Here is a 23,916-nt window from a genome sequence, read left to right on the forward strand (position 1 = left end):
TGCAACGCATTAATAAGAGCATTCTTTCAGTATTTCAGGCATGACCTCTACACCTCTGATGCTCCGCTCTTCACAGGTCAGCATTCTTACCTACTACATATGCTTGGCCGGTATCCTCTATGGAAGAGGAGTCAGATTCTTTTTTGGACATGCTGGTGCTCCAGGCTGCGCTGCTGAGGGGTGGTATGCCAAATGACCTGAGAAAGCAAAACACAAATGAGAAAAATTAGGTGTCTTCTACAACGCTGAAGACACTCTCTTAATAACATTAGGCCCCTGAAATTTCTAAGCTAAAAATCACAGGTCATCTGTGAAGCTGACACAAGGGGGAGCAGCTGACACAAAACAGACTTGTTGCTTACTAAAAAAGGCACAATGACACAAACACACACTAAGGCGCATGTACACCCACACACAGACCCCCGGGGGTCAATTACAGGCTGGAGTTTTATATGTCTCTGTAGTGCAGAGTAGTCTCAGCAACAGATCCTCAGTAACTTTAGTCTGCCCTGAAGAGACTGACAGTGAAATCTAAACACATGTACAGGACCCCATACTGGAGGAAAAAGGCATTGAATAAAAAGATGAGAAACACAGTTTTCTTATTTATTTTTCTTATTTCTTATTATAAAGTTAAATTCAGCATTTGCTCATAATTTCCTTTCATTACGTTTCATTAAGCTTATGGGAAATAATCCGGGTCTTGCTTTTGACATGTTTTGCTTTTCTCAACTCACTTGTCCTGTTGGTGTAGGATAGAGTCTGTGTCTGAGCTGGCTCGCTGATGTTGCTGGAAGTGAGAGGCCAGTTGGTTGGCTTGTGGCTGACTAAGTCCGCTGTGCGACTGACCACGATACAACTCTGCCAGCCTGTCCTCCGGAGACTCTGGCATTTGCCCGAGGTTGTGGTGGGAACGACTCATTGCTCGGGGATTGGAAAGGACCGTGGAGGCCGCTGGATTGAACCCTGGAAAGTGAAGCTCATCTTGGACTAATACTGAGCCAGACAGTGCCTTATTGAGGGCTGCCTCTGAGTATGAGATTCTCTTCAGTTGGTCTGGGTTGGAGCGTGTCGATAAACTTGGGGCCAGGCTGCCCGAACTCTCTCTCATACCAACGGCATCTCCACTCCGAGAGTCGAGGGAGTACTGCAAACTGTTTTCTGGTGAGCGGGAACATGAAAGACATAAAAGTCTGTCATTCTATAGTAATAATAATCATTAGTGCTTATTAACATGAGGCAGGTAATTCCAAAGAGCTGATTCGTTGATTTATTCCAATTAGTGTTGCCTGTGACAGATGCATCAAGTTAACCCTCATCTCTATAAAAAAAAAAAACCAAACCTAGGTCTTGCTGCTCCTGGTTGTTTTGGCGAGCCTTCATCTGCAGGTGGAACTTATGCTGATCTGAACACAGCTGTAGCAAATACTGACATGTCTTGTTGCTGTCTGTCTGAAACAGGTGCTTAATGCCATCTGATGTGTTCTGAAGGCAAATCTTCTTTTTCTGGAGGATTACAGACAAAAAAGAAACAAAAAAATGATAATATTAATAAACAAAGTTAAAATGGCCATCAATTGGATTACACTATAGTGGAAAACAAATACTGGTATACTGTAGTACAGGTTTATTTCGAATAATAAGAGTCAAGCGCGTACTGCAAAGGAAATCTTCTTTGTCTCCCTCCAGGGGAACCTTAGCACTGGGGTACGATTTCCATTAAGGACTTCAAAAATGAGCACCCCCTTGGAGTAAACACCCAGCATGATCCCTGTCTGAGATCTCTTCTCAGGAAGCACTCGATGGAAGTGGACTCCATATTCTGTCAGCTTCTGGCTCATCTTTAAAGACAAGAGAGATGGTACTAAGATACTCAAATAATAATCAAATTAACATAGAAAACAGGAACTTTCCAAATGAGAACCAGGGGTTAGTTTTTTGTTTTTGTTTTTTTTGGGGGGGGGGGGGGGGGGGTTCAAATTAAGGTTGATGAGGAAGCAAACATCCGTTTTTGTAGTCTCCAATGAAACAAAAAATACAACAAAATGAAATTTAAACAGACATTTTGCTCTTGTTACGGTACTTATTTTTTGTCAAACATACACTGCATGTCAGTCCTTCTGCCGAAGTAAACTCTTTGGTATAAAATAATCATTTACATCACAAAATAAAAACCTTGAGTTGCAATTTATTACTGAAAAAAATAACTTCAGCCATAATTGAATATATTTTTGATATCGACATGAAAACTGAATTTAAACGCAGTCTACTTTATTATTGCCAACCTTAAGGAACTCAAACTCCGCCTCAGATTCTGTTGCTCCGTAGTAGTTGCTGTGAAGCTTTGGCAGATCCTCCCTGATGGTGGTCTGGCCCACTTTGTCCAAGACAGACATCGAGAGATAGTGCTCCATTCGGAAATAAGTCTTCCCATGGAGCTGCAGGATCGGGATTAATGAGATTATTTTTAAGATACTTTTATTGTTTTATATATACAAGAGTCAAATGAAATACTTTTTTTAAAAAAGTCATACGAGAAAAGAAACTTTTAGTTGACTGATAACAAACAGATAAACAGCTGAGTGGGTACCTCAGGTTGATAGTCACCAAATTCAGCCTGCAATGCCAGAGAAGCCAGCAGCATGGCATCTTCTGTGCCGCAGCGCACTCTTTCCTCCAAGATGTCCTTCCTCAGCTGTAGGTAGTACTGATGTTTGGTCAATGCGTGCCTAGAATCCACAGAAAATCACTTTAAGCGGTTAATATGCCAACATGAACACACTGTTATTTCTTTATGTAACGACAGCACACATTTGGCTTTTCCAGCTAATTGTGTGCACTTACTGTATTAAGTTGATATCTTCAAGGAAGAATTTGATGCGGAAAAAAAGGTTAAAAAGCATGTCAGATCTCCTTTTCTTGGACTCCTCCTTCCATCCCTCTGGGGCCACTTTGGATAATTTGGCATCAAGATCAACGAAGAAAAACTCATTTTCTGTGTGTGATTTTCAGGATGAAAGGGTTAGAAAGTCAAGTTAGGCTGGCTTAAGCTTTGCATCTTTACAGGAAATTGATCAAAATGAACAACTAAAACCAACCAAACCGATATTTGTTTATGTGCATTTATACACTTTTAAACTTTCCACTTCAAAAATGGAAACATTTATTTCGAATACAATTTGAGTTAATTTTAAAGAACTTTTAAAATGCTTTTTTCTTATGTGAGAATTAAGACCTCTGGGGGCAACTACTAAAGACTAAACAAACAAAGAACAACTGTGAAACACTTATCAAAATAACACAAGATCACATCCATTCTCTCACACACACACACACACACCTCAAACCACAAACACACAATACCTTTGAGGTATGCGAGGCCGAAGAGATGATGCTCCACAAGTCCAGTGTGAGCAACCACCATGTCAAAAACGTCTTTACACACTGCCTTGATGTCACAGCTCAGCTCCAGCTTTTGGCCATTGAGCAGTACCACACCCACCTTCCTCTGCACTTCTTCCACCTTCCCACGTTTCTTGAGTTAAAGAATACAAAGCATGGAGTAATGGTTTACAAACAGATATAAAAATATGAATTCTTTGGCTTCAAGATGGCATAACTTTACATTCTCACCATTATTGACGAGGGAACAGATAAGGGCACGCAGGGCTCGCTGGCCATCTTCACAAACTCGGGTCCGTGAAAGTTCTACCACATAATAAAAAAGTCACTGTTAGACTTAAGTTTTATTTTACCAGCACACTAAAGGGTCTTTTGAAAATTACAACTGCCCTCTCACCCATGATATAAAATATGCATAACACAAATACTTCACACTAAGCTGCCACTTTATTAGGTATACCTACTCAGTTGCTTGTTAATGCAAATATCTAATCAGCCAGTAATTTGGCAACAACCCAGTGCATTTAGGCATGGAGACATGGTGTAAACGACCTGCTTAAGTTCAAGCTGAAAATCAGAATGGGGAAAGAAAGGAGGATTAATGTCACTCTGAATGTGGCACGGTTGTTGGTGCCAGATGTGCTGGACTGAATATTTCAGAACAGGAAACGAAGGCCAAAATTCACACAGGCTCACTATAAAAATTGAACAACAGAAGATTGGAAAACATTCCCTGGTTCAGTGATTCTTGATTTCTTCTGAGAGACTCAGATGGAAGGGTCAGAATTTGGCCTTAACAACATGAAAGGATGCATCCATCCCACCTTGTATCAAGGCAACTGGTAATGTTGTAATAATGTGGGAGATATTTTTTCTGGAAAACCTTGGGCCTCTTAGTACCAAACAACATAACCACCTTCAGTATTGCTGCTAATTACGTTTATCCCTTTATGACCACAGTATGCCCATCTTGTGACGGTTACTTCCAGCAGGATAGCATGCCACAAAGCTCAGATCATCTCAAACTGGTTTCCTGAACATGACAATGAGCTCACTGTACTCAAATGGTCTGCACAGTGACCAGATCACAATCTAATGGAGCCCCTTTGGGATGTGGTGGAATGGCAGATAGGCATCATGGATGTGCAGCTGAGCAATCTGAAGCAACTCTCTGATGCCATCATGTTAATATCCACCAAAATCTCTGAATAATGTTTCCAGCACCTTGTTGAATCTGTGACACAAAGAATTAAGATACTCTGAAAGCAGAACGGGTACAACCAGGTTCTAAAAAAGGTATAACTCAAAGTGACCAAAGTGACGTAGTTTAAAAGCTCTCAGCAGAGCATTATGCACTCATTTGCAGGTCAGAGAGAGATATGAATATATGCTTTATAGTGTTGTACACATTTCCTTGTTGATTTTTTTGTTTTGTGTTTTTGCTATAATTGAATCTCACATGAGTCAGAAGAGCAGGACTCCTCTTCCTTAACTCACATGCTGTAGGTTTTTCCAACTGGAAACCTTTATTTCCTAAATTCCACCAATTATAATCAACCACAAACACACTAAAAAGTCTAGTCCTAGCAAGGGTGCTTAATTTATTGGTAATATAATATTCTATAGTATTTAGGGTATACTGGGAACAGCAACACAATTGTTACCATGCTTACCAACTGTGTTGATAAGCATGGTAACTACTATTTGGTATTTGGTAAATACTGCCAAATTAGACCATCCCACAAGGGGAAAAAAAGGGAGGGAAAAAAATCCACACGTCCCACAATCCTACATACTTTTAATTACTATAAGGAGGCTGAAATGAATTATGTACTCCAGTCAGCAGTTCATCTTTAGAGCATCAACAAGTTTGCTGCCAATGAGCTCATGTGAGTCTAAATTATACATCCATCATCAAATATTGCAATGCAAACACGCTTCAAGGCCACAAATGCTCAGAACTTGGATGCCGTTCTAGAGTTAGTGTGCTCCATAGTGATTAAAGAGCCTTTCTATTTAAATAAGAATGTCTTTGTAAAGAAAAAAAAAAGGCCAAAACTGCAAGAAAGATCATAATTAACAGAACATCAGTAATACTGCTACATGTGCAAACCTTGAGTTTGCGTGGAGGTACAGAAGAGGTATAGAGAGACTCTTGAAGGGCCAAGGGGTCATCTGTGGGGTAGAGGTTGGCCCTGGACAGCCTGTGGGCCATGTGGGCCTGAAGCCGCTGTACTTCCTCCTCCTGCCTCTGCAGCAGCAACTCTGCTCCAACCAGAGTGTCTTCAGCTCCCCCCTCATTTTGCCTGCAGGGAAAAGAAGAGAAGAGGATGGGTGTCAGAAGAGTCTGATGCTGTCTATAAGCAGAAAGGAAGCTATTCTCTCTGTGCGAGTGTGTGGTGGGGTTTATGTGAAGATACATCTTCTATTTGGACACTTTGTTTCATTTTTTATGTAATGGACAAGTTTAAAGCTAGCAGCAAAATGGCTTTTTGTGTACAGCTGATGTTTTCGCTTTAGCATTCTGGGGAAAAAGGGAAGAAAAAGGGGCTCTGCTGTGGGACAAATTGTTGAGCAGGCTGAACAACAGCAGGCAGTTCTGATCTATAATGCCAGAGATTAGAGAGAGACAGAGAATGTTGAATGTGGATGTCACATTAGATGACCTCACTAGTGAAGCATGGAGCTGACCCTGCCAAGCCACACCAGCTGTATGTTTGTGGCTTAGAGTACCAAACAGGATAGCTTCCACATTCACCAGGATATTTGTGATGTGGGGGTGGGATGGGTGAGGGGCACGTGAGGGGGGTGGGAGAGACTGGGCATTACCTGTGTCTGTTTGCATTGTGGCTTGCCAGCGCCAACGCGTCATGTTCGGTTAGAAGTGCCAGCTGGGAGCCATACCTGCCAATTTCACCAGGTTTCTTAGCTAGAAAAGACAGCAGAATGTCAGTACAATAAACAAAAACAAAGGAAAATACACATCAATTAACATGAATACTTAGGTCCATCATGTAAGTATGCCAAAATTAGCTATACAGGCTAATTTTCCTCTGCAGTCACCAGTAGGCTAGTGGCATTTTTTTTTTTTTTTTTTTTTAAACATAAAGAGAACCCCCCCCCCCCCCCAAAAGATGCAAAAGCATCCAAGCATAGAGGTGCACAAAAAAGCCAAAGGGCTAAATGCTGTTTTTACATTTTTATAGTAAAACAGACACGCACACATGGTGCTGCAAATATACCTGTCAAAGGTGCAATTATAGAAGAGTAAAATCAGCACAACAAATGGCATCTCTGTTGCCTTGCAATAAAGTGTGCTGCATTACAGCAACGGTAGGTGTAATAAAGTAATGACATACAGCTTTTCTGTCTTATAAGTTATTACTGAATGCATGTTTAAAAACAGGTTTGGATTTAGTAACACAAACTATGTTAGAGATGCTTTAGAATTCCACTACATTCTAGTGAATAATATAGATCCACAAGTTTCTTTTTCAGTGTTAAACTTTGGTGCAGGGTTACATTACAAAGGGTTACAAAGCGCTTTACATATCCAGTCATCCACCCATTCACACACACATTCACACACTGGTGATGGCAGCTACATTGTAGCCACAGCCACCCTGGGGCGCACTGACAGAGGCGAGGCTGCTGGACACTGGCGCCACCGGGCCCTCTGACCACCACCAGTAGGCAACGGGTGAAGTGTCTTGCCCAAGGACACAACGACCGAGACTGTCCAAGCCGGGGCTCGAACCGGCAACCTTCGATTACAAGGCGAACTCCCAGCTCTTGAGCCACGATCGCCCTTACATTATGCACACTACTACTACAATAACAATAAGGTGCATTGCACAATTTCATTTTTCACTGACAGTGGAAAGGAATTCTTACCTTATGCAATCTTACATAGTGAAAGGCAACATGCAATTTGTTTAGCGGCATCAGACAATCAAATAACAGCAGTTGATTGGAAGTTACCTCAACATGGGAAACTGCCAGGTCTGCTGCTGTGCTTCTAAATCAAGCAAAAGCAGCGGCACTTCGCTTTAAGCCTAAAAAGTGCACTATGAAGTCACCGTAAGCCACTGCGGAAACTGAGTATTAGCAGAACAGCCACAGCTCAGTATGGCTCTCTCATGTTATTATTAAGTGACTGATTTATTCTCTTGCATGCACATAGCCAAGATGAGTTACATGTGTGCGGCACCTATCACCTGTTAGTTACATTTCATAGTATGCTATGTGTGGGTGGGATCGCCATTAAAAGCGTAATAGCAGTAAAGGATTTGTCAGTGGCGTCTTTTACCTTGCCTGTAATCTGGATCAGAGGAGGCGAGTGAGGGGCTTTCACTGGATGAACTGTAATCACTGTGGTACCTGTGGTGGGTGTGGACTGGATCTGGCAACAGAGAAATTCATTTGAAAATTATGTATTATACAAACCACACAGTAGTATAGTAATAACAATAATAACATCAATAACAACAAAAGGGATAACTTCATGCACTTAATACAAATTAAGGTGTTAAGGTGAAGCCGTGTATTTGTCAATGTTACATAAAACAGAGGTTTACAATAAGTTGTATGAGACTTTATGGGGCTAGGACAACATATGAATTGATGGGCGCATGTTTTCATTTACTCCACAATCTACTGAAACCAAACGGTGACACTAAGCCTGTAAAATAATACACACAAAGCAGGATTTAGTCATGCTGTGGGTAAACACTCCTAATGAAAGGCATATGTACCTACAAGGAAAAGCAGATTTAGCAAGTGTATGCAGGCATGCCTCCAGTCAGGTTAGAATGCTTTTTTTTTTTTTTTTTAATTTAAGGCGTAAACTTTTGTCTTGCTAGACTGGGTGAACCACAGCAAGTACAGACCAGTTCCCCACACTTAAATGTTTCTCAAAGCAAAGCCCAATTAACTTAATAATAACCTAAAAATCTGTGGTAACTGAGAAAAAACAAACAAACAATATGATTCAATCTGAAACCTACCCTAATGTATCATGTGCTCTTTGCATTGTACACAGAACTTGAAAATCCTGCTCCTCAGTACCAACTACATAGCTTGAATGAATGGGATTCCCAAGTCACTGCTAAGGCATTTTATTTTACAGTTTCACAAAACAACAGAGTTCAACTTGTACTGATCTCTGTCTTTCGTAAACATGTTAAGCAAAAAAGCATTGTGGCCCGACAGCCACTATAATGTTACTTAGAGGAAGGAGGACTGGTTGGACTATCACCCAAAATAGTTTTCCATCTTCCAGTGGACGGTGACTCATTTCCTTTAACACAAAAAGGTGCACAGAGGAGCAGTCTTGTGTAATTTACAGTAAGTTACCCATGCAGTCACAATGACTTACATTTCTGCTTCAAAGCCCTCACTGAGACATACATACGTGCAGTCACCTGCCTTTATACTTAGGTGAGTTTTAGAAACACTGAGGTGAAGAATACAATGCAGAGAAAAATTATCATCATGAAAAAGCTTTTTCAAAGAAGAGGAGCTTACAACAGCTAATAAAAAAAACAAACATATTTATCAATATGGATTACTTAACAACACTTTACTGAGCTTCACAGAAAGGAGGAAACATGATAAAAAGCAATAAAGCATTTGATTTTAAAGGAATCTACTTCTACTATTTCAACTACGATGTTTTGCTATAAGTCAGAATGATACTGGAGGTTATTTCAGTTTTATCAACCTTGTCAAGGAAGGAAAAAAAAATAAAAAAAGAATTGTAACCCCACTGTTAAAAAAAAAACAATAAAAAAACAACAACAAAACAACCCCTACCCTGACTCCCTAAGTCTGGTGAGGTCCTGGAGGTGCTAAAAATAACAGAAAAAAGCTTGGAGCCTATCCCAGATAAATTTCATCCAGGGCGGGGCACCCATTTTGACAGGTCGTTGGTCAATCCCGACAACCACACTTACGAGTTTCCTCCTCATCTAACCCGATTGTCTTTGGACTATGGAAGCAACCGAAGCACCTGGAAAAACCCATGCAGAAAAGTTTGAGCCCAGCTGTGAGATTACCACACTGTGCTGACCCACGCAAAATATAAATATATTTTTATGAATGTGGCAACCTGAATCTGGATACAGATTTAAGATGATTCATGTGCCACACACTCTTTTTGGTCATGGAAACAGCACTAAATGAGTTAGTTGTAACAAAGACAAGAAAAAACAAATCACCCCAAAAAAACCCAAAAAACAAATAATCCCTAGGACCAGTGTGTCAGTCGGTGCTTTTAGGTAATTTCAAAAAGTAACAGAGATGATAACAGCTGAGTGGAGAGTGAGATTTCCCTCATAATGTAAATGTTTATAACTAAGCAAGGGAACAGAAGGGTTAGAAAAATGCAGAGTTCAAAAAAGATGTAGTGCAAAGCTCATTCTCAGTGCCACCAATTATACCAGCTTCATTCACAGGAAAATATAAAGGAAACCGTAAAGGTAAATAAATAATGCAATAAAATCCTTCTTTTTCTTAAAGATTGTAATGACAGAAAAAAAGATGAGTACTTCTGTTGTTCGTATGTTTTGTTTTCTGGAAATACTTTGCAGGAGAGAGAGCACTCCACACAAACTTGCTGGAAAAGCAGCCTCTACATAACAGTCTCTACATACTTTAAGGCAAAGAGCATCAATTCTAGGAAAGAATTATCAAAGCATGCATTCACCACCAAGCTTTCTCCAGGCTGCACTTCATCTTTCATTTGTCCTCACATACATGTTTATCTCCATGATCTGACTTTATGTAGGTGACACCTCTGCATGTACTACAAGTGTCTACAGTCCTTCAGTCTTTAAGTATTTTACACTGAGAAAAAGACCCTACTCTGACTGTGCTCTGAGGTTATTTAGTCCCTCGGAGCACTAAATAATTGGACATTGGACATTATTCATAATGTGAAGAGGAAATAAGTTAGGTAGCTCAAATGGTTTAGAAATAACAAACAGTCAACAGCTTTCCACAAAAAAAAACAAACACTCAGCAATCTCATCTCCTGCTGACTCAAATAGAATAATTAAGACAATTTCAAAAGGCTGTGATTTACAGACACACCTCCCCTTCCTCTGGAGCAGCAGCGTTCTGTACCGCTGTCCAACATGGACCCACCCCGGCAGAAACCCACATAATCTGCTGCCAAGTGCCGGAAAAGTCCAATAATGTTAGGAATTCCCTCATCTGCTACGCATGACTCCTATTACAGCCTCCAGTTCGACAAGGAAAGCTTTGACTTATTTAAGACTGACACCAAAAATGGTGTGTGGGGGTTGTTTGAGACAGAAGAGCCCAGGTACAGACATGCCCATGCACACAAAGGCATGCACACAAGCACACAAACGTGAGCGTTGCAATACATTTAGACAAGACTTGTGAATGCACGCACACACAGAAGGGCAGTCAAGGGCTGTTTAACCCTGTAAAACCTGAGACCACTGACCACTGCTGTGCCATCACTTTCCTGCAGAAAAGAACAGAAAGAAGTGAGAGAGAGAAAAAAAAAGAAAAGGAAAAGAGGTCTCTGCCAAGAAACACATCCAACAAGGCCCCCTCCAAATGGTTTGTACTCAATTAGGCCCATTCATGGTGTAGCCAAAGAACAGTTGGCTCACCCTTTGCAGACACCCTCAGTCACTTCTGACAGCAGTAAACAAAGCTTCTCTCCAGGATGCTTTGTAATATCCATCATTTAATATTAATGAATAGTTCAACCCACTCAGTCTTTGTTGCACATTCACAAGCAATCACAAACACAACAGTAATGCCATTTTTCCCCACAATTCCTTGCTAAAAATCTCATTTTTAAAAAAATATTTACCACAGTGTTAAAGCCTGCAGCGTGTGGCAGTCATCCCAAAGCTTTAGTTTAAGTTTCTTTCAGTTTGTGGATCTTAAATTGGAAATATCTGCTGGACTTTTTTTAGTGACTCTTTAAATCTGGACCTTGTTTTTGTGTCATCTTAGCAGTTATATGAAGGTGTTGCTCATGCTACCCATAAGGTGTGAAGTGACAAAGTCTTGCACTTTCATGAGATGAAGAAATAAAAAAAAAAAAAAAACAAACAAACCCTTAAATCCTCTAAATTACAATCGATACAAAGCAAAGGGGAGTGAAAGAAAAGAAGACAAGAAGGTACTTGCTGGGGGATGAAAAGCCACAGTCGAGGAAAAGAATGCTTGGTTGGTGGTTCAGTCAGCATCAAAAATAGCTGCGAGAAAAGCAGGGAGGCTGAAGGCTGGACGGAGCACAGAGTGGGGATGTTGCAAGAACAGCAAGAGAGCAAGAGGTAGAAGACAGTGGTTTATTGTATGAAATCGTTCAAGCCTCATGCGCCTTAAACGGCTCTCAGCTGGCCAAGAGACATGTGACTCACTGCATAAACTTACTTTACTAAGAATTTCATAATCTCCAACAGGAAACTTAAAGCTCTTATAACAGATGACTGACGTGTTAAACAGTTCTGCTTGATGTCCTTGATTTAAGCATTGTGCTATTATTTTAAGACTATTTTCCTTTCAGTCTGTACACACTGAAAGTATGTAACTAGTTCGCATCTATCCTTTATATGCATGTTTATAGCCATGATAATTTTTTTTTTTTTTAAAGGGATTTTGTATATAACATCTCTGACAGTCAGCAGCAGGCTAGAATTAAGCCAACCTATAATTACTGGTCACTGTAGCAATGAGTCATTCTGTCTAAACCTTGCTGCCCAGCCACCACCAAGCCAGCACCCGGTTCCCCATACTTCACAACACTTAGGTGGTAGTTACTACAGATGGATACGCAACTTGTAACTAGTCCAACTGTCTTGGTTGCTCACTTGATCCCGTTGCTTTCACTTTATTTTTGTCTTTCAGATCAGGTCAGCTGATGACTCCATGCTGTGCCTGATAAATCCATGCACTACAGAGTCTGACACTTAACTTACATCAAGTGACCCTGAACTGGTCTGTTTTACTTAAGACTTCCTTCCTTGCCACAGTTGCAGACTAAACCCAAGAAATTTGTTGTGGCCAACCACACACATAACAGCAATCTTACATTTTTACACACTATAGGCCACATGTTGTATGCTCCGACAAAGGACTCCTAAGCACACATGACCAAAAGCAACCAGGTGCTTGTTGTTTGTGATGTGTTGAAATAAGGAAAGGCTTACATTGAAAAAACATCCCATGGAATGAAAACAACAGCTTGTTAGTCATTCTGTTTATATTAAATCAGCGCCAGCTTCCAAGAAAAGGCCAAAACTGCCATGATGGGTTTTTTTCCTAAAAGTGAAAATCATTCACAACACGTTGTCCACAGTAGGCGTCACAACCACAACGTGATACCACTTTGAATTACATGATTCTGGTTCGTATTTTGTTTTGAAAATTTGTCAAGGAATTTAACAAACACACAACAACACAAACTTAACCCTGAAAACATTCATTTGTACAAATTCTCTATTAAATTAAACCCCTAGCTTCAGCATACTCACCATCCACTGCTTGTCTTAGCGCCTGAAGTTTCCTCTGTTTTTCCTTGATCTTGTCATAGGCACCGGTGATGCCCGAGCCTACAGACAAGGCTGAGTGGTGATGAGGCTTCCGACTGTTCAGCCCACCAAACTCAAGGTATTGAGAATCCCTTTCTCTTAAAGCTTGCAAAGGTGATTTGCGCCTGCCACTGGAGTGTGTACTTAAGGCACTACTGCCTCTTCTTGCATCCTCCAAAGCCCCAAAGCGAAGAGCCTCTGGGTCAATGCAAGCCAAGTCCACAGAGGAAGCCCAGGTCTTCCTGGGCTGACTTAGCTTCAGTTCCCCACTGGAGAAAGGCAGAGATCTACGGTCCAGTTCCACAGGCCGGCCTTTTTGCTGGGGGTGAAAGGGGTGCAGATAGGGATAAGAACGCTGGGAATGGAGCGAGGGGGGCTTTGGGTAGAGTTCACTGGGTAAGTCAGAATTGGTGTGATAATCAGACAGGGAATACTGTAAAGCTGCCCCGTCATCCCCCTTCAAAAGATCCTGGATTGGCAGTGAGCCCATGGAACGACTAAGGCCTCGGTTTAGAGAGGTTTGTTCCTGAGTCTTCGCTCTGTAGCGCTCCAGAACCCGAGGGGCAGCACTCCTCCCTAAGAGCAGGGGAGAACCAAAATTTTAAACACCAAGCAGATACAGAGGCTGACAAGTGTTAAAATAGCTGCTTTGTGTCCAATAGTATATGACTGTTACACTTTTGCATGTAAAACAAACAACAGCAGCCCAAGGAATAAAAAGCTAATATTACTACAGTTCCTCAGTTTGTTGAGAAACTATTTTTCCATTGTTTTAAAAGGAAACCAAATTGTGGCCCAATAACTAACAATTTCTGCCACAAGCATCTTACAATCTAGCACTGCCTTTCCCCGAATAAGAACTTTTGCTTTCACCATCCATAAATTTTAAGTTTGCCTTTCCAGGCATATAAACAATACTAGTAAAGTCTATTTTTTTAGTGAGAAATAAACCAGTGAAGTATGCAGGAACAAAACAAAGGGAAGAAATACAGAAACAAGAGGGTAAACGGGCAGATGTTGAGGCCTGTAAAAAAATAAAAATCCTGCATGTGGGTTGGTTTTAATCTAGAAAGCATATGTTTGGAAATGCATTAAAGATAGCCAGATTCCAGTCTTCCAGGAACTCAGGAGGAAACTTGAAAAAACTTGACTGAGTAAAACTGGAATAAAAAAAAATTTATGCTGCATGTCTTTGATTTGTCAAAGAGGTGAGTTACACTCCCAGACACGCTGCCAGTCGATCACAATGATGACATGCACAGCATGTGTAAAAGGAACAAAGACAATATCTAAATTCCCTAAGCAGCAATAAGAACTTGGAGCCACTGGGTTAAGGGTGACACAGAGAGAGAGAGCTGGTCCTTTCAGAGGAAAGATGCTTAAGAACTGAGTAATACTCTTTGCATGTACTTTCCCTAGGGCTGGCTGGGGATCAACCAGGGAAACAAAGCACTGATACAAACAGGAGACCAGCAGCTACACTGATGACTCCAAAATATGCATCTGTAATCAATGCCATGCCGTGCTTACATAATGGAGATGGAAGCCATGTTTGTGCTCTGCTCTCCTCTTCATGGCCTGGAAAAATGCCCGAGTTCTCTCAGAAACCACTGGGAAGATTTGTTCATATTTTCCTGAATTAAATCAGACTCGAGGTTGTAACTTGGTGTTCCTCTCTCTGACTACTTTCACTTCTTTCCCACAGACTGCAGACTGAGTATGTCACTGATAAATGGTTAGAAAACAAGGTGAGCAATTTACATTTGATACTTTCTTCATTAAAATATATTTTTAATAAACATGTGGGCAACCAGCATAAACTGTTAAGCCCTCACAGCTTAAAGATTAGGGGTGAGTAAAACCACCAGGCCAGCATATTACGATGACCCCATGAGCTGCCGTTCTTTCGTGTTTTGCCAAACATTTTAACCGACTTATGGACCTCTGAAGGTGTCCCGTGGTTTCTGGCACCACAGAAGGAGCTCAGTAAGTTGTGAGAACCCCTAACACCCTTTCGCAATTTGATTGTTTTTCTTTCCATGAATAACTTTATACCGACAACAACAAGCACCCTGCATAGTTGGCTGTTTCAGAGATGAAGACTTGGCTACTGTCAATATAATCTTCAACACAATGGCAATTCACTATTCATCCAACATATACCAGATTGTTATTTAATCTTCCATGTCACAATGTTATTCTCTGTATCTATCAGTGGACACATGTTTTGGGTCATCTCTGGACTCGCTTGACAAATTGAATTTCAAAGTGTTCCCAAACGTTCTAAACAAAGCCTGCTTATCTAAGATCTGGTGATTTGTTTTAGAGAGAGGCTGAACTTGTGACCCTCATATGAAGATTACACAGAATGTAGGTAAACAAAACATTTAAGTGCAACGGACTAATATTTGCTGAGTTCGACACTAAAAATAAATAAAAACCTTATCGCGTTGGCAGCCTTTTATCCGCCTGCAGCCAATAGATACGACTCAGTGTGGAAATTAATGATTTTGAGCACACCACTGCAACGTTACTGTGTGTCACTTAGGTGCAGCTCATCTTACCTGAGGGCAACCCTTTGCCCCTCAGCCTCTCCCGAATCTCTTTGCTCCGCTCCGGAAGAGATTCTCTGTCAGTCAGCAAACCGTCCAGCTGTGAAAAAGACAGAAAATGAAAAACAAAGAGTGAGGGTGAAAGAAGGAAGACGTCCTGAAACATGTTCTATCAGCATGACCACATCACCTGTTGTATAATTCAAACCTAGCGTGCTTTTGGAAGAGCTTGTTATAGGTCTTTAACATACACTTAGCTAAGAAGCATTCTTCCTATAAAGGCTTCCTGACAGTTTCGCAAATATGGACTCTTAGACAGGAATGCTGGAATTTCATTATATATACACATCATCACATGTTATACCTGAGAAAGGCTGCCCAGCACTGTCCTGACGAGTCTTCTGATATAACTGAAAGGAGGGTCACAGCTGGAGTTTCGGATGTGTTTGCTGGAGATGTCCAGGACTGTGCGCAGTGATATTCGACTCAATGTAATGTCATCACACATGTTGAGGAGTAAACTGTTTATGTGTTCTCCCAGCTCCATAGGCTGCATAGGGGTGGGGGTGTGGGGGGAAATAACACAGTTAAGATACAAACAGTGAAAAGAGCGTCTTGTTCTCAAGCATCCTGGCAAAAGGTTGGTCTAGATTTTAATTAGCGTCACAGTCACTACATGACATCAAATTAAACTTTATTAAATAATATCAGAATTCATCTCTCTGTTAAACGGAGAAAAGTTTGGCTGCTTTTGGACCAAACACTTTAGCAGTTGGGAGGGCTCAGCAGATACATTACAAGCAGTTGTTTTGATCAACAGTAGATGCACATTCACAAACAGGAACTGAAGCAAGGCTAGGACACCACCTAATGTTTTCATTCTTTAGTTTCTGTTAATCCTGTTTTCAGCTTCTTCATTTTCTCTGTTTTTAAAAATGGGAAATTTTGGTGGTGGATTCCTGTGTTTAATCAAACAAGGTACACTTTCATCTGCACATATCTTAAAACCTTTGTCTTATGATAAGAAAGTACCCAGTCCATGATGGAAGCTTAAAACAAAAAGACCCTAAAAACAGATTTCTGAGAGATGTGATGGTCCCCAATTCAGTGGTTTGCAGAAGTAAAAACACGTATACTACCTCCAACAGGTATTACATTATGAAAATAGTTTCTGTTATCCAAAAGTGCCTTCTTTACATGCATTTCTGTTCATTCTTCATGTTTTTCAACAAGTCGGATCATTTTACATCATGCAGGTGTATTGCCGGGGTATCACAGAAGTACTGTGTTGAGTTTTAGGTCACTTGGATGAAAAATTTTCCTACTTTAGATAAAGAATTGGGTAATTGATAAGATTTTAATGATATCAACTCCAGTACTGACTGTGCTTGTATCCCTGATTCTTTATCGATTTTCTGGGTAGTTTAAGAAAAAGAAAAATAAGACGACTCTGGTATGCCAAAGCAGTACTATTGTGATTTTTGCCTTGTTTTGCAATACATGACTGTCAGAAAAACATACCAGCAGCGATAACAGGTACTGATAAGACTGTTGGCATGTTGGAAGCTTTTCTTAGTGCCCATCACCAGTACAAAATATTTTTTATGCACTCGATCATCTTTTATTTTTTCATATTTTTTGGTACTGTAGCATTTGGCTGTGGGCAGTGAGCTAGCAACTGATTTCCAACATTTACCTTATCTTAGAAATAAAGGGGAGTTTTTCAACAGAGCGAATGTTGCAATCCACCCATTCCACAGACAAAATGCTTTGATTTTGTTTTTTCCTCCATATATCATGGGATTTTTCAAAATACGGGATGAACAAAGTATTTCTTTACCTATTCTACTGGAGAGTTGAGTAGAATGACATAGCGTTATGCGTTTTAAGTGCGCGCAGCAGCACTTTTAAGGGTGACAGGAAAGGCTGATGAGATGTGGATGGATGAGAGTGGATGGAGCCTCAGCCTTTCAGTGAAGCCGAGCAGATGGCAAACTTGAGTGTGAGATGCCTCTAAACTGTGGGTGGTATTTTCTCACAATAGTGAGCACGCTGTGCAGATTATCTTTTATACCTGACTGACTCTGGTCGAGATATGAGCATGTCTTCAAACCATCTCTGTAAATTCCAGAGTGCCTTTACCTTTTCTTCCATTTCTTATCTAGATGTGAAGATCATAGTTTGGAAAAAGCCAGATATGCCTGAAACCTCATTGGTACAGGTATCTGTGGAAGTATTTGGTACAACAATAGAGGGACATGCGCTACTTTCTCCTACTCCACTGTTCTCCACCATTTCGGCAGCATGCCTGTGCAGGTTTGACAGCTGAATTTTAAGTAATTCCACAATGCTCAACATGATAGATACTATTAAACCTTGACAAACACAGGTGTGTCTCTTCCAGTAAAACCCGTTCAACACTTGCTGTATTTGCCAAGTGTGCCATTTAAACACCTGATGTCATATCTTTAGTCCAGTCTCACACAGGCAACAATGTATCACTTCTACACTTTAAAATGTGCTGCTATCTAAACTCTAAGATTTTTTTAATGTATATTCACTTCACTGAATATAAATATATATATACTTTTAGTTTATAAGACTTTGTTAAAGTGTACACAGAATTCCACATCCAAAGCTGTCCAGGTGGCCGGATTGGAGCCTTTGGTGGGCCATTCTGGACCCCCAGGCCATATGTTTGACACCCTTGCTCTGCACATTTGGAAGGAAGCATCTGTGTTAAAGATTTACCTGACTATGGGGGATCTCATAGTCCGCCCCCCAGAATAAGGTCATCCCCAGAGAGTACATGTGCATCTGTGAAAAATAACACCACATTATATTTCATTCACTCAAGACAAAATGCATGCAACAGTAAATAATAATAACAATATATGTATAAAGATGAGGCACAAAACCTGAAAGCAAGTGAAAGATAAATGGACTAAGGCTCAACAACTGCTAAGAGTTTTTAGGGGAGGCGGGGGAGGGAAAAAAAGGACAGGGGCTCTCAACCTAAATCCAGAAACATTTTTCCATTTTCCCCTCCTTACTCCTCTCCGCTCGTTGCGTGGAAGAGAAATTACTTCCCCTGAATGTTGGGCTTGGTAGAGGAAAGAATAATTCAGCGCCTGCCAAAGAATGCAACGTTGCCTTCAAGGTCTTTTAGGAACACATCACAGAGTACAAATTTAAAGAAACACTAACACTTTCAGAAAACGTGTAACCTTAGACGTTGTCGATTAAAAGTGACAATATGACCTCTATATGTCAAAAAAGCAAGAGGAAAACTTGCACATGACGTATGTTTATCCCCAGTATGATTATGAAGGAAACAGATCATATTCTCTACACTGAAATAACTGAGCTGGGGAGACAGGCCCAGGGTTGGAAAACTGACTCAGCAAAAAACCATGTTGAGGTCTGTGGGTCTGTGCCAGAGACGGGAATCCAGTCATGCAAGGTTTTTGCTCTTCACCAGAGAGGCAGAGTTAAAATGAGGGGGTGTGGGTGTGCTGTGATCGCTCACAACTTCAAATCTGAATCATCTACATGCTGTCTCTGCTTTTTCAGTGAAGAAATGCTCTAACCATACACACTGACTAATAGTATCATCTATACCCAACATTTAACACGAAAAACGTTGCAAAACAGACTAAATGTACTAAATACAGAAAATGTACAAAACTTTAAAAACGCAAGACATCTAAAAAAAACAAAGACAAAAAACCGTGATCGACAATACAGACAGAACAAAAATAGCTCCGCCTTATTTGTTCGTTTTCCATTGAGCATGTCATTTGCGTGTCTTTTGAAACTTTGGATGCTAAGGAAAACAATGACTAGCATCAGCAAAATGACGTAAGCAGGATCTTAAAGAAACAGAAAAAGAAAGCACGACACACAGCTATGCACGTAAGGAAGATCTGTCTGCCAGTAAAGACGCAAAGTATATGTAAACCTTTCACAGTAATGTGACCTTTTCACAGCATTTCTAACCATTTAATGAACAATTATTCATCATGCTTGAGTACGTGAAACCGATAAACAAAGCAAGTTATAAACATTTTTCTTACAATCATGGTGATTTTCTTTTGGATTCTGCTAAAACATCTTTGGGAAAGATAATTTAAAAATTCCTTTGTGCAGGAAACCCCCCGATGAGCACACAGGTGTTGACACATATTTCTCTAGCCAGTGTCAGGCTATTAAACTAATGGTTTTGTGCCAACAAACCACCAAAAGGCAGAAAAGTTAAGCATGTCTGACAAAAAAAAAAAAAAAAAAATCTCCATTTAAGGGAGTATATGCACCTATGTCATTAGTTAGGATACAACCGACATGACTTGGTAAGAAAGAGCGAATGTAAACATGGCTATGTTTAGAACAAGGGGTACTCAACAGTCACTGACTGGTTAGATGACACCAAGTGATGGTTCGAAATGAATGTTTAGTTTAAACACAAGATTTCACTTAAAAATATGGGCAACAACAAAAGATTAGAGCACAGACACACGTAGACTAAACAATTTGGCAGATGCTGTCGCCACGTGGTGTATTATCATGGTTTATACCTTTTCTATGTCAGAAACAGAAGTCAAGGAGTTCCCCTTCAGGACCTCTGGTGCTGTGAAGGCCCTTAAGTCCTGCTGGGTGACATACTCGTCTGTGAATGAGATGTTGCCAGATGGCATGAGCAGGAGGGACCAGGGAGATATAATGAAGCCCATGGCTGAAGGGTCTGGAAATGGAAATAACATTTCAATGATTAGTTTGCCATCACGGTTGAACAGCAGAAAAAAATAAAAATAAATCATAGTTTCTTCACATAAATTCTTAGCCATTCCCACATATTCACACAAGGACAGCGTTAAAGTCAAGATCTGTGTTTTTAAGCTTCATACTAGCATCAAATTTTGTCTAAGCATTTACAGCCTGGATCCAGTGACTACACATATCCAACCACAGTGGATGTTTCTCGCTATGGCTTTGGCGTTTATGGAAATTCAAGATTATTGAAGTAAACAAAAACACATGTTGCTTTCTTAGTCGGCAAGAAAATAACAGTTGGGGCATGGTTGCAGAAAGGAATGGCCACACAGCGTAATTCTCTTTTCCTAAAAAACCACAGCCAGTGCGATGGTGGGAGAAGGTTTTAAAAATACACAAAGGAATGTTTAAGCAGCGCTGCAAAATTCTTTTCTTTGACTGATAGTTAACTCTGAGAGGAGCAGGGAGACGAACACAGGAATTTGATTTGAGGCAAAGCTGGTTTTTACTAAGTAAATACAAGTTTCCTGTTTAAAAACTCATGTGACCAAGATCTTACTCAAAAGTAACTGGTTTAGTAGTAAGTCTATCCCATGCGAAGCTTTTGCTGACCAGACTGACTCAGCCTGAGCACATGCATTTCATGACAAATTTTAATACATTGCAGATATATGCAGAAATCATGCTAGAAGGATAGTGCTTGTCAAGCCAACAGAACACCATGCAATGCAACATCACATAACCTACCATCTTCAAATGTACGTTTTTAGCCTTTTGAACTGCTAACTAAGCTTAAGGAACAGGAAATAATTTTAAACAGCTATATTTATAGCCCATTCAGCTAGGAATGAGAACTAAGCAACTTATCCAGTTGAGAGCTGGTACCAAATTATCCAATTCATCAGAATCGTATGCCTCTAAGCTAAACAATGCCTTTTTATCAGTGCTGGCATGTTTTTTTGACAAGCAAGCATTACAAAATGAGACTCATGGTAGGTGATATTTTGAACACACATGTGCAAGCTTTTTTCCCCTTAACCATTCCTACAATGAGTCCAGAGATGAAGAAGAACTGCTTTTGAAGATACAGCGACTGGAATTTTCTTGGCCATCTGAGTGTCCATCCTGATTTTTTCTGAATCCAATTTTGTTTCTAGGAACTGAAATTGATAGCATGTGCTCTCATTCATTTATTTCTTCTTTAATAGAAAACTGAATTTGTGTTCTTAATAAGAACACTGACCACTTAACTTTTTCCCCCAAAGAGGCCCCAGGTCCTCAAGTCACTCTTACTCAAATAAAATCTCAAAGTGAAGTGTTTTACATAGTAGTAAAAGAAAATTAATGAAAATTAACTGGAGTATAAACTACTTTCTCTGATATGCATTATATGTCTGTGTAAATCTGCAATTACTTATCCGAAAAACTTGGCCATTGGGTACTTTGCAACATGACTTTAGCTGTACTACAAACACTGCTTACTCAGCTGAGCTCACAACTTTGCAGTCGGAGGTAGTACTTTGACTAAAATAAAATAAATAATAATTTATATTTTGTTACCACCTAGCCCTATATAAAAAAAGGAAATGGCAGATTACTGGTTACATTTTGGGTAGTAATCAGCCAATCACGTGGCAGTAACTCGGTGCATTTACGCATGCAGATATGGTCAAGACCCATAGGAGATCATCAGAATATGTAAGAAAGGTGAGTGACTCTGAATGTTACATGGTTGTTGGTGCCACACAGGATGGTCTGAGGATGTCAGAAACTGCTGATCTACTGGGATTTTCCCCACACAGCCATCTCTATGCTTCACAGAGAAAGGTTCAAGAAAGAGAAAATATCCAGTGAGAAGTACAGGTCAGACAAAAATGCTCCCCTACATATTAGCTGAGCATCATTTGGTTCTCACAGCCTATTTTTAGTATTACTGAACGGCTGATCTGGTGACTCAATCTATCACCGTTGATTGAGTCACCAGAACTCAATCCATGGTGGTGGAACGAGAGACTCGCATCAGAGATGTGCAGCAGAGAAATCGACAGCAACTGTGTTATGCTATCATGTTATATCAGACCAAATCTCTGAGGCACTCCTCTAATATATAAATGGGACCGTGAAGAGAAATTCCTACAACAAATTAGAAACACTCACCCAGCACGTATTCAAACAAATCATTCTTATACAAATATACAAACCACTACTGTTTACACAAGAGAAAAAAAAAAACCTGTGCTAGTGGTGTTTGACCACATTAGCACACTCAGAGTGGTGGAAAATCTTCACCCTACATTTAACCACAAAGACAATGACAAATCTGGTGCAAAAAGCACATATCCAACACACTTCACCAAAAAAACCAAACCAAAACCTATTGTTTTCTCTTTGTTTAAAGTGTTTCTAGTCATAAATGGCCAACTTCATCTAAGAGAACATCCAACACAAATATTAAAGTTAAATGGTTACTAATATTAATCCACTGTCATAAACTGTCTTACATAGCTTTTAACTACCGTATATAACAGCTGGCTTCAACATTTGCTAGTTAAATTGTAGCTTCTCTATGCAGTCTAAAACTATCCAACTAAAAATATACTCAGCATAGCAACACAACTACACAATAGCAAAACAAAAATTATGGTGCATTCATATCATTATTCTCCTACAAGTCTTGCCACCTAGCTAGTTCACCTTTTGAACTATTATATAAATCAACCACAATTTCAGTGGTCATCAGACAGAAACTACATGTATAGAGTCACAAGTCAGCTTTGATAGAACTGGTTAAAAGGTATGTTGACATGCCCCAAATGTTCTTCCCACGGGAAGAGATGCTTCCATCAGGACTTCTGAAAGAAAAGACTTTAAACCAGGATTCACTCTGTGTCTCTCCTAAAATGTCTCTGATTAGAAGAGAATATCATAAATAACTGGTACATCAATGCCATGTCAAGACTACTTTTATCGAAAATATTCCAAATATCAGTCTTTCATTCCTGTCCTTAATATCTTCAGAGCTTTATCTCATAAGACAATACATTTCTGTATAAGAGCATTTGAGCATAGATTGCTTGTAATTAATGTTAAATATTTGCAGGCTACGCTGATAAGAGAGGGTTATTACAGCATTACCAGTACTGTCTGGAAATGAAACCAATCAGAAAAACTAGAAGTTGAACTCAAGCTGGTTCATGCAGACTGTAGAAATGCACAAAGTCAGTGGTTGACAGTTTATTTGACACAGTCCTGCCCTATGTAATCAGGTGCAATGAAATTTTGTCTTAACACCCAGGGACTGCAATGTCTGCTGACTCACTTCCTCTGACTCATATGTTGTTTCAATTTTTCTTAAGTTACAAACTGATATGATTGCATAGTAATGCATGATGATGACAGAATAAGTCCTCTACCTTTGATTCCATGTTCACCTACCTTTGTGAAAAAGTTCTTGGAGGCTCTCTGCACTCTGACTCAGCACTGCCCAGACCTCCTCTTCCTGGAGAGGACCTCCTCGAACCTCCAAGGCTTCTGCCAGAGACACATGCATGTTCCCTGCAGAAATACAGCAAGACGAACATTAAAAATTTAATTTACACAAAAAGACCTTCTGA

General features: G+C 40.1%; 1 protein-coding gene across 3 annotated transcripts in view; it reads right to left on the bottom strand.

Moving 5' to 3' along the window:
• Window positions 1-23,916, bottom strand: part of ptpn13 (protein tyrosine phosphatase non-receptor type 13) — a 48,682-nt gene that overhangs the window by 14,759 nt on the left and 10,007 nt on the right. For all 3 annotated transcript variants that reach the window (XM_026173533.1, XM_026173532.1, XM_026173531.1), the window contains exons 2-19: window positions 23,738-23,857; window positions 20,107-20,273; window positions 18,284-18,349; window positions 15,897-16,082; window positions 15,545-15,632; window positions 12,924-13,556; window positions 7,712-7,804; window positions 6,232-6,331; window positions 5,516-5,708; window positions 3,634-3,708; window positions 3,364-3,535; window positions 2,845-2,995; window positions 2,591-2,729; window positions 2,286-2,438; window positions 1,659-1,841; window positions 1,344-1,506; window positions 738-1,161; window positions 91-197 (exon numbers count right to left, since the gene is read on the bottom strand). In XM_026173533.1, coding sequence (XP_026029318.1) covers window positions 91-197; window positions 738-1,161; window positions 1,344-1,506; window positions 1,659-1,841; window positions 2,286-2,438; window positions 2,591-2,729; window positions 2,845-2,995; window positions 3,364-3,535; window positions 3,634-3,708; window positions 5,516-5,708; window positions 6,232-6,331; window positions 7,712-7,804; window positions 12,924-13,556; window positions 15,545-15,632; window positions 15,897-16,082; window positions 18,284-18,349; window positions 20,107-20,273; window positions 23,738-23,852 — 3,208 coding nt within the window. In that variant the 5' untranslated portion in view covers window positions 23,853-23,857. The remainder of the gene's footprint in view (window positions 1-90; window positions 198-737; window positions 1,162-1,343; window positions 1,507-1,658; window positions 1,842-2,285; window positions 2,439-2,590; window positions 2,730-2,844; window positions 2,996-3,363; window positions 3,536-3,633; window positions 3,709-5,515; window positions 5,709-6,231; window positions 6,332-7,711; window positions 7,805-12,923; window positions 13,557-15,544; window positions 15,633-15,896; window positions 16,083-18,283; window positions 18,350-20,106; window positions 20,274-23,737; window positions 23,858-23,916) is intronic.

The sequence above is a fragment of the Astatotilapia calliptera genome, chromosome 7 (assembly GCF_900246225.1).
Source record: "Astatotilapia calliptera chromosome 7, fAstCal1.2, whole genome shotgun sequence".
Lineage (NCBI taxonomy): Eukaryota > Metazoa > Chordata > Actinopteri > Cichliformes > Cichlidae > Astatotilapia > Astatotilapia calliptera.